The 10,612-nt window shown below is 48.3% G+C and overlaps 1 protein-coding gene across 4 annotated transcripts in view; it reads right to left on the bottom strand.

Moving 5' to 3' along the window:
- Positions 1–4,263: 4,263 nt before the first annotated feature.
- The window catches only part of spag9a (sperm associated antigen 9a), a 29,999-nt gene continuing 23,650 nt past the window's right edge, over positions 4,264–10,612 (bottom strand). For 3 of the 4 annotated variants that reach the window (XM_079747018.1, XM_079747019.1, XM_079747020.1), the window contains 9 exons: positions 10,388–10,492; positions 9,752–9,832; positions 9,349–9,416; positions 8,896–9,044; positions 8,288–8,459; positions 7,944–8,057; positions 7,512–7,679; positions 7,144–7,275; positions 4,264–6,179 (listed from right to left, as the gene is read on the bottom strand). In XM_079747018.1, the coding sequence (XP_079603144.1) occupies positions 6,061–6,179; positions 7,144–7,275; positions 7,512–7,679; positions 7,944–8,057; positions 8,288–8,459; positions 8,896–9,044; positions 9,349–9,416; positions 9,752–9,832; positions 10,388–10,492 (1,108 nt within the window). In that variant the 3' untranslated portion in view covers positions 4,264–6,060. Of the gene's footprint in view, positions 6,180–7,143; positions 7,276–7,511; positions 7,680–7,943; positions 8,058–8,287; positions 8,460–8,895; positions 9,101–9,348; positions 9,417–9,751; positions 9,833–10,387; positions 10,493–10,612 lie in introns of those variants that run through there. The other variant, XM_079747021.1, reaches the window with a different exon arrangement.

Genomic DNA, 10,612 nt, shown 5'->3' with positions numbered 1-10,612 from the left:
TAATGAGCGAGCACAAGTCCATCGTTACAACTGCTCGAATCTACTCCTGCAAGTCTCAGCTGTGGGTTCTTTTGCAGGTAGTTTTGCAACACGTCTAGGTGGTACATGTGTAGCAAAAGCGATTTGTATCCGTATGAGGCAGAGCGTCCGTGGGCGGGACACAATTGCAGCACACACCAGTGAAAGTCGCCGGCAGGGGGTGCATTTTTCAAACTACACTTGGACATCCAAGCAGACCATTGGAGGACATTTACCATTGACATTCCAATTTTTAACATTGGAGGTCTACTTTCAAGACTCCAGAAAGTAAGAGTTTGCTTGGATGGTCCCATAAAAAATAAATATATACAACTTCAAATTAACTGCGACTTTAGTGTACACATTCAAAATCTGCAGTTACAGGTGCTAAATAATTTTGCTACAATAATACCTTCATACTGAAGGGGCTTATTTTTGATAATGACCGGCGACGTTCTATATATTATCCCGCTTATTACACGGCTACTTGCCAATACGAAAAAATAACGTGTCCTTCTGCAATTACCATTCGTAGTGTTGATCAGTGCTGTTCCACAGCATTGAGAAGAGCCGTGCAATAAAGGCTATTATTACACGGCTCTTCACAATGCTGTAGAATGCTCTGTTCACTTTGTTCACATCTTGTATTCAGTGACGGACTGGGATCAAAAAACGGCCCTGGCATTTGTGTAACCGGTGTATTCAGGGCCGCTGCTGGCCATTTCGGTGCCCTACGCAAGGGGGGGGGGGGGTGCCTCTTTTTATATATTAGGTAAAAACATATAATTGCCGAAATTGAGTGACAGGTTATGCAATTAATAAAAAAACAACGGTGGGCCTCTTCATCACTAATTTATATATTTTTTTAATTCAATAATGTAATAATTATTTTTACTTTTTTTTTCGCTTTTGACACACGTTGGTTTGTGTGTAGTCACTTCCTTCTTATTTCGCACCGTCCTCTCCAGTCGGAGAGTTGCCCTGCTGGAGAGGGGTAGGAATGTAGAGTGCTCCCGGTTTATTAGTGTTAAGTTATAAAACATGGTCAAAACATAAAGCAAACGTAAATAATAATATTTTGAGTTTGTGTTCGTTTCTGACAAAAAGACCCTCTGTTTAGTGGGTAAACATACTGTTATATCTGGCACTGCTGCGTCAGTGCAATGTGTTTTACGGTAACGTGCGATTCACGTGACCGTACCTGTTTTCAGCGAGTTGCGTTTTGGTTAATAAACGGAGAGCACGCTAAGCTCGGGCTTCAGTCTCCGTTATTCAAACATAACACATACTTTTATATTCAGTTCTTTGTTTGATTTGGCGCCTTTTGTGTCCCCTTGTTTAGAGTGCTTGTGAGACGGACAGCATATATAAATGTGTTCCCACACAGGTATGTGCGCTCTCTTTTTGTGTGTTTTTATGTGTTATTTATTTCTGTGTATTTTTGTTTAATTTCATTGGTTTAGTGGGCATGTTAATTCTGATGTTGAAATGTAACACGTTCGCGAGTCGGAGAGTTGCCCTGCTGGAGAGAGAGTGTTTGTGAGACGGACAGCACTGACATATATATTAGTGTGTTCCCACGCAGAATAAAAGCCCCCGTGGCAAATCAGCAGTTGTCTCCCGGCTCATTAACAAAACGCAGAATTAGCCGATGCAGTCAAGGCCGGCTACATTTGCACCCACCAGCGGCCCGCGGGCGCAACTCGCAGATACAACTTTTCACGCACGGAAAAAAAAACCGCACATTTGATAGCCCCAGTGATGGTGAACTTAAACTTAATTGCGTTAAACAACTACACCAAAACATGGACATATCAATGCAGAACCCCAATGCATAAAAAATCTATAGATCATCAGAGCCAGCCGCTCCATAATATAAACATGTCTTACCGTCATGCAGTTAACAAAGTACAAAGGAGCTTGCTCTTTTCCGCAACCCTGTCATCCAAATCCAAGTTCATAAGGACCTCTTTCTCTGTCGCCAACACTGATGGCGACAGTGTATAGCTTCTAACTTCCAACTTCCGACTTCCAACAACCCCAAACAGGCAGATGCGGTCTAGCCTACTCGATTCGGTCTTCAAATTCCCAGAAGTCATTGCTTCATTTAAACTTTTGCAAACAAACAATCAAATAAAGAAAATACAGGTAAATTTGTTTTATTTGAAAGCATGCACATTTTTAAACATCTGAATAAGACATTTGGCTACAAAACAATGTAGACCGATGTAAAAGTTAAGGGGGACCATGACTTTGATATAGAGACCCATAATCTCCGGTAAAAATACTGATATTATATTTCTCTGCTGATCAACACTACCATTGTAAAAAGACACACCGAGTGAAGTCATTTTTTCGTTTTGGCAAGTAGCTTTCATAAGCAGGATAATGCTTCAGGTCTAAGCAAGACACCTCTGCGTCGCGTCGGTTTCCGGTTCGCCCTGCGGCATATTTTCCCCGATAATGACTGGCGTTCTATACATTATCCCTTACTTAATGTCAATATTGCTCTGTGTGTGGAAGGGAAAATAGTTTTATTTCTAATTAAAATATTATGCTGCTGTATTTTCAGAGACCCCACAGATATTTGTGTTTGCTGCTTTCATTTGAGCCAGACCTCTCTCTATGGGAGCTCAGCTCCCACTGGCTCCCCACTAACTCGAACCCTGCTTCCATGGTCGGTAAACAATGCGACTACGATCGCTCAGACCTCTCGCTTATGATGCTACAATGGGGAGCGTACCTATGTTCCCCGATCCCCTGCTTTGTATGTGACCAGGGAACATAGGACCCTTTAAGCAAATCTTTTTTCGTAGGATGGTAGGGGCAAGTACCGCCTTTTTCGCCTCTGATTGGTTAGAATGGCACTCCTCCGATTGGTTATGGTTAGGGTTAACCCTCACCCTAACCCTAATCCTAACTATAACCCTAAACCTGACCCTAACCCTTTGCACCCGGGGAACATAGGACCTGGGGAACATAGGGATGACCCCCTACAATGCTAACAATGCTAGAAAACAAGAATATTTCTGCATCCGGTACGTCATGAACTAAGGCGTGGCTAGGCTCCCATGATGCGGAAGCAAATCTCTCCTTGATGTTGCCCTGCGACATTGAGCAGTTTTCATAGGAATGATTGGGCGCCATTTTGGAATCCACTGTCCAGTCTATAATAGGTCCATGGGACAGACTGGGAGTGACTGGGAGGATGGACTGGGAGGACTAGGGACTAAAGCAACGATAGACGTGGAGGGAGACGATGTTGCTGTAGTGTTTTTTTTCTGCATCGAGGAGAGACCTTCAGTGGGTCTGTAGGGTAGCCTCTTAGGATCCCCTCTGACGTCAGCAGCCTGCGCACGTCGGCCCTTAATAGTGTGTGTGCTCTGCATCTCCTCCACCTCCTTTTACAGAGGGAGGAGGCGTCACCTCGTGATGTCATTCCATGGACGTCGTTCGGTGGGCGCGTGCTTGAGAGCTCCGTGCGCCCCGCAGCTCGGTAGAACAAACCACGACCCCTGGCGGTGAGGCGGAGGACCGTCCCTTAGTGGTGAGGCGGAGGAAAGCCAAGTACAATTTTGGTCGATTACATATAGAGACTTTGGACCATGATAAATAGTTAAATAAATGAAGAATCGATTAAATAAATGTATATATTTACAAACGCTGTTTTTTTATAATTGTGTGTCACCTTGACTACAGCGCATGCTCTGATAATCACTTATCAATAGGATCATTATACTGCTGAAAAGTACACTCAGTTCAACCTGCATTTTAGGCTCCGGCAGCGGACAGAAGCAGAGAACCAGGAAAGGTTCAGGAACGGTTCAAGGGCCAGGATCGGTTCAGGGGCCAGGAACGGTAAAGGAACGGTTCAGGTTCCCATGAACGGTTCAGGGCCCCAGGACTTCATCAACATGTAAGGCTGAGACACAAACAAAATGACGGCGGTTCACAAACTGTCAGGTTTACCCCTGAACAACTCAGACTAGAATATTGAATAATTAAGTTATTTTACAGGGAAGAGAAGACAAAATCAGACCGCATAGTTATAAAAGATTATATGAAATGCTGTTTCTTGCTATATGTATCTATAATATATGATATATATTGGTATACAACTAAATATGACATAGCACCAGCTGGTGGGTTAATGACATATATTTACATTACAATGTTCACATTGGTGCACCAACAGATAAAATAAGGGATTCTCTCCAGTAAACACGAGTCGTGACTCCGTTTCCATGAGATAAGAGTTTAATACATTGTTAAAAATAAGACTATGACGCTGTTTAACCCTTTAACACCACACTCGTGTTGAAATGGAGTCCCTACACAAAACGTGTTCTTGGTGCTGTACAGAAACACACATCAAGCACACGACGCACACGCCGCACGTCTGATGCTCTACAGGGCGGGTGTGTCAGCTCCCCAGGATAGCGGTGGTATTGCAGGGGCCCGCATCGCCCCCCAGGAGAGCGGCGGTACTGCACCACTCCGCATCGCCCTCCGGGAGAGCGGCGGTATTGCGCCACTCCACAGCGCCCCCCAGGAGAGCGGCGGTAGTGCAGGTGAGAGTAAGCGATGGTCTCTTAAAAAACATGCATAGCTTTATACAATGAATGTGTCGTTAGAAAAAGAAGTCGTCTAAATAAACGTGTAAACGGTTTCTTATGAATTTATGGTTTGCTGAAAATTTGTTTTTAACCATTATTTACAATCATGTAAACCTTTTTTGAACAAACCATAACCAACTTTTAGAGTTTTAATGTAGAAAGTTACATTCTGAACCAGCAACAGGCTCAATAAACAAACAAAAAAATACCAAAAATAAATACTGGAATGGTAACATGATATTTGCGTCATTTAAAATTGGAATGGAATGGCAAACAAAATGGCGAACTCAAAGTAGGTGGTCCTGCTATAGTAACTACAGACACTGTTGAAATACTGAGGACATTAAAGCCCCCCAGACAGGACAGACACATTAAATGGCAAAAGGGAGATAAAGGCAATCAAAGAATAGAAGCAAGATTCAGTAAAAGGAGAGACTCTCTCTCCTACATTGACATTAAAACTATTTAAAAGTGCCAGACAAAAAAAATCTAAATAAAGTTCCCTGCTAATCTTCCATGTTGACGACGAAAATAAGCATCCTTCAAGTCGTCGTAAACAAGATTTAGGAAATGTAAAGCCAAAAGGATATTCTAGGGACAATTCCTCCTTCTCCTTTTGTCCTTCGGCCAGTGGGCGGATGACTCTTAAACAGATCAGAGGTCTGTTTCCTCACACAGTATTCCTCAGTATCACTCATTAGTACAGGTGTCTAATAGCACAGAACTCTGAGCCTCAGGCCACTACAGCTACAGTTAAAGTGCAGACGGCGAGCAGAACGGAAGACTGACACACAGAGACCCTCCACACAACATCGCCGGGGGGGTGGGAGTGAGGGGAGTGAGAGGCAGAACGAGCAGGGAGGTTGGACGGAGATGGGATTCAGAAGGTTCATCATGCATTCCGGCAGTTCGACAAACAGACTAATCAGGACGTTCCTTAAATCTGCTTCCATCTCTGGATCATTTCAGAGCAACCCGATCCCTAACCCCAGGGTTTAGATTAGTTTAGGCATAGAGTTTCATGGCAACACCAAAGGAAAGAAGGTAGCTCGTTCATGCACACAGACACATTTAAAAAGACATACAAACACAAACTGTAGGACACACACACTTCCCTAATGCATAAAAATAATCCATGATGAGGAAACATTTCAGAAGAAAGAGAAAACCTGAATCTTCATTTGATCTCTGTGACTGTGCTCCCTTTGTCAGACGACGGTCTGCTGTAGCATACGACAGTAAACAAGAAGCATAAAACATGATCCCCCTGGACGGATCCCCTGGACGGATCCCCCCCGACGTCAGACTGGGGTCCTGACACAACACCACCCGTAGAAAGCACGTTTGTATAAAAAGTACTGGTCTACTCTGGGATAACCATGGAACAGAATGAGCAGATGAAGAGGGTCTGACGCGGTGACGACCCTCAGTCCCGGCCGGCCGCCACCTGCCACACGATGAGGTGGCTCCGCTCTGTCTTGGGGGCGCTGGCCATCTGTCCGTCCGCTGGTTCCAGCAGGCCGTCCAGCTCGCTGCCCTCGTCCCCTGAGGAGCAGAACCGGCCTCAGACAGGCTCTGGTGGAACCTAGAACCGGCCTCAGACAGGCTCTAGTGGAACCTAGAACAAGCCTCAGACGGACTCTAGTGGAACCTAGAACAAGCCTCAGACGGACTCTAGTGGAACCTAGAACCAAGAGGCTCTGCTAACCAGTTAAGCTTCTCTCATAGAGCTAACTAACTAGTCACTCAGTGGGTAACTCATTGCTATGAGGAACTTGTTTTGATTAGTTACCCGTTTCTTTAATAGCTAATGACATTTAAGCGTCTTTGGGTAAGAGATGAGAAGGCAAAGAGAGAGAGATAACTAGTACTGAACTAAACAACCTAAAGGAGGTGATTATTATAGGTGATTGACAGGCAAGATGTATTAACTGAACCAATCAGGAAAGAGATGCCCTGATTTGCCAGAAACAAGCCAGGAGTGGAGTGTCTCAAAGAGGGCGGAGCCTCTACTCAGAACATTCTCACAGCTTAATTCGCTCTCTCATAACTGATAGACTGCGATGGCATTTTAACTAATTATACTCTAATGAGAGCTCTTAAATCGTACCTACAGCTCCTTAACTCGCTGCTCTGTCCAGCCTGTTGACTAATAAAGAGTTAACCAGGTAACTAGTGTTAGTTAGGGCTGTTGACTAATGAATAGTTAACCAGGTAACTAGTGTTAGTTAGGGCTGTTGACTAATGAAGAGTGAACCAGGTAACTAGTGTTAGTTAGGGCTGTTGACTAATGAAGAGTGAACCAGGTAACTAGTGTTAGTTAGGGCTGATGACTAATGCAGAGTTAACCAGGTAACCAGGGCTAGTTGGGGCTGTTGACTATTGAAGAATGAACCAGGTAACTAGTGTGAGTTAGGGCTGTTGACTAATAAAGATTTAACCAGGTAACTAGTGTTAGCAAGGGCTGGTGACAGAGTTAACCAGGTAACTAGTGCTAGTTAGGGCTCACCCATCCTGAAGTCGATGTAGCCCTCCCCCCCGCTCATCACCAGGAAGCTGCGCGGCTCTGGGGCATCTGACGACTCGGAGGGGGGGTCGTCAGAGCCCGAGTCGGCCCCGCCCTGAGGGGGCACGGCCTGGCCTGGGGGGGCACAGTGGGTTAGAGAGCGCACACACACACACACACGCACACACACACGCACACACACACACACACACACACACACACACACACACACACACACACACACACATACACCTGGAGACAGAACACACACACATCTGGAGACAGAACACACACACACACACCTGGAGACAGACCCCCCACAGAACACACAGATGTAGACCACAGAAACAGATGAAGACGTGAATCGGTACCTGGCACGGAGACGAAGAACTTGACGGCGTCGCGGTGTCCGTGGAAGCAGAGCTGGGCGTGGGCCATGGAGCAGTACGGGACGGCCGGCCCGCCCTCCCCCCCCTCATCCCCCAGCACGCGCACCGCCCCCCCGGGCCGCTGGGACCCCAGGCCCCCCGTCTGACCGGCTGAACACAGAAACACATGAGGTCATGGCATGGAGGGTGACTGATGGCTGGGAGTTAGCATATAAAGGGCATGTCTGATGGCTGCATTTAAAGTGAGTGCATGATGTTTGGATGTACAGGAAGTGAGGGTTGTGTGTGTGTGTGTGTGTGTGCCTGTATGTGCCTGTGTGTGTGTGTGTGTGTGTGTGTGTGTGTGTGTGCGTGCGCGAGTGTGTGTGCCTGTGTGTGTGTGCTTGCGTGCGTGTGCCTGTGTGTGTGTGTTACCCTCCGACAGGGGGATAGAGACGATGACCCCGTTCCCGGTGCCGACCCACAGCCGGCCGCAGGAGACCATGAGGGCTGTGATCCTCACGAAGGAGAAGCCCAGCTTACCGGTCCCTACACACACGCACACACAGGCACACAAACACACGCACATGCACGAGCACGCACACGCACACAAGTTTAGACCCCCAAAGAAGAGAGAATCCAAGACAATATCCACCTACACCTGATACCGGAACAGAAGACTGATATTACATTCCTTAATTACATCTTAGGTTTAGGATTCTTCACTGAGCTGGATTTCATTGATCAGAGTGTGAGTATTGACACTGGGCTGTTGTTACCCAGCATCTTGCTGACGTAGGGCTCTATGTCCACGTCCTGGAGGTGCTGGTGGGTCAGGGCGTGAAAGAGCCGCAGGGTGGAGTCCAGGCGGATAGAGACCCAGACCCCGTCGCCCAGCCAAGCCAGCTGCCGCACCTGGCTCTCCTTACGGGGGTGGGCGTCCAGAACCTTCTGCTCCCGGAGAGACACACACATTCACCACCGCACCACGGCTCATCACCCTCACACTGACTCACCACCGCACGACGGCTCATCACCCTCACACTGACTCACCACCGCACGACGGCTCATCACCCTCACACTGACTCACCACCGCACCACGGCTCATCACCCTCACACTGACTCACCACCGCACGACCGCTCATCAACCACACACTGACTCACCACCGCATATTCACCCTCACATTGACTCACGCCAAACAACGGCTCATTCACCCTCTGACTGAGAAACCCGGGACCTGGGGTCCCAGGTTTCTCATGTGACCTAGTGTCCCCCGGGTCACGTGACTGGGGGCTGGGTCATGGGACTGGGGGCCTGGGTCATGTGACCTGGGGGCCCGGGTCATGTGACCTAGTGTCTCCCGGGTCATGTGATATGGGGGCCTACCTCTATCTTCATGGCGTTGGGCTGGATGACGTAGATCTTGTTGCGGTAGCCGCACCACACCTTGTCCTGCACCACGGCCATGCAGCGGATGGAGTGGTGCGGCCGGCCCAGGTCCAGCAGGTGGTAGTTGGTCAGGTCCCACTGCCCGTCTGGGGGGGAGAGACAGGGGTGAGGAACGGGGGGGGGCTAGGGTCCCACTGCCCGTCTGGGGGGGAGACACAGGGGTGAGGAACGGGGAGGTTAAAAACGGGGGGGGGGCTAGGGTTGCACTAGAGGCAGTTGCACTCCCCAGGCCCTTTGGGACCCAACAGAGCAGGCTAACAGCTAACAGGCTAGCAGACTAACTGGCTAGCAGGCTAGCAGGCTAACAGGCTAACAGCTAGCAGACTAACAGGGTAGCAGACTAACAGGCTAGCAGGCTAATAGGCTAACAGGCTAGCCGCTAACACTCACCAGCCCCCCTGTGGAAGATGGCCAGCGTCCCGTCAGCCAGCGCCACCAGCACCCTGCCTTTCACATGGCTGGAACAGAAAGACACCCTCACTCTGCTGGTCACCTCATGGTAACATGTGTCTGTGTGTCTGTGTACTCATGTATTCATGTGTTCATGTGTCCGGGTGTCCGTGTATTCATGTGTTCATGTGTTCAGGTGTCAGGGTGTCTGTGTATTCATGTGTCCGTGTGTCTGTGTATTCATGTGACAGTGTATTCATGTGTTCATGTATTCATGTGTCCGTGTGTCTGTGTATTCATTTGTCTGTGTGTCTGTGTACTTATGTATTCATGTGTCCATGTGTATTCATGTGTTAATGTATTCATGTGTCCGTGTATTCATGTGTCAGGGTGAGGGTCTTACACAATGTTGAGGATGGAGTCCTTTAGCTTGATGGCGTGGAGACACTTCCTCCAGCGAGCCACGGCCGAGTGGACGTAGAGGCTGGAGGAGAGGACACACCAGGTCAACTCAGGTCTAACCCTAACCCTAACCCAACTCAGGTCTAACCCTAACCCTTACCCAACTCAGGTCTAACCCTAACCCTAACCCAACTCAGGTCTAACCCTAACCCTTACCCAACTCAGGTCTAACCCTAACCCTTACCCAACTCAGGTCTAACCCTAACCCTAACCCAACTCAGGTCTAACCCTAACCCTTACCCAACTCAGGTCTAACCCTAACCCTAACCCAACTCAGGTCTAACCCAAACCCTAACCCAACTCAGGTCTAACCCAAACCCTAACCCAACTCAGGTCTAACCCTAACCCTAACCTAACTCAGGTCTAACCCTAACCCTAACCCAACTCAGGTCTAACTCTAACCCTAACCCAACTCAGGTCTAACCCTAACCCTAACCATTCAGAGGAAATGGCACTAACAAGAGGACAATTCTGAGGACATGGGACTACATGGGACTCCCTCTTGGGGCCCCTTCTATAGAGCAGGGCCCCCTAGTGGCCCCCTTGTGGCCCTCTAGTGCTCCCCCAGTGGCCTCACCATCCGTTCTGGGCCCCCAGCCACATGGTGGGCAGGGAACTGCTCATTCGCAGTACCTCTCCCTCTGATTGGTCCTCAGACTGGGGCGTGGCTTCGTCTGGCTCCCTGGAGATCAACACACACACGCATACACACACATGGTCAGAGCATAACACATGCCCGGCCAAACACACACACATGCAGCCCAACACACACACACACACCCAGCCATCACCACACACACAC

The sequence above is a fragment of the Pollachius pollachius genome (assembly GCF_949987615.1).
Source record: "Pollachius pollachius genome assembly, chromosome: 11".
Lineage (NCBI taxonomy): Eukaryota > Metazoa > Chordata > Actinopteri > Gadiformes > Gadidae > Pollachius > Pollachius pollachius.
The sequence above is the reverse complement of the archived record's forward strand: the minus strand, read 5'-3'. Positions and strand labels throughout refer to the sequence as shown.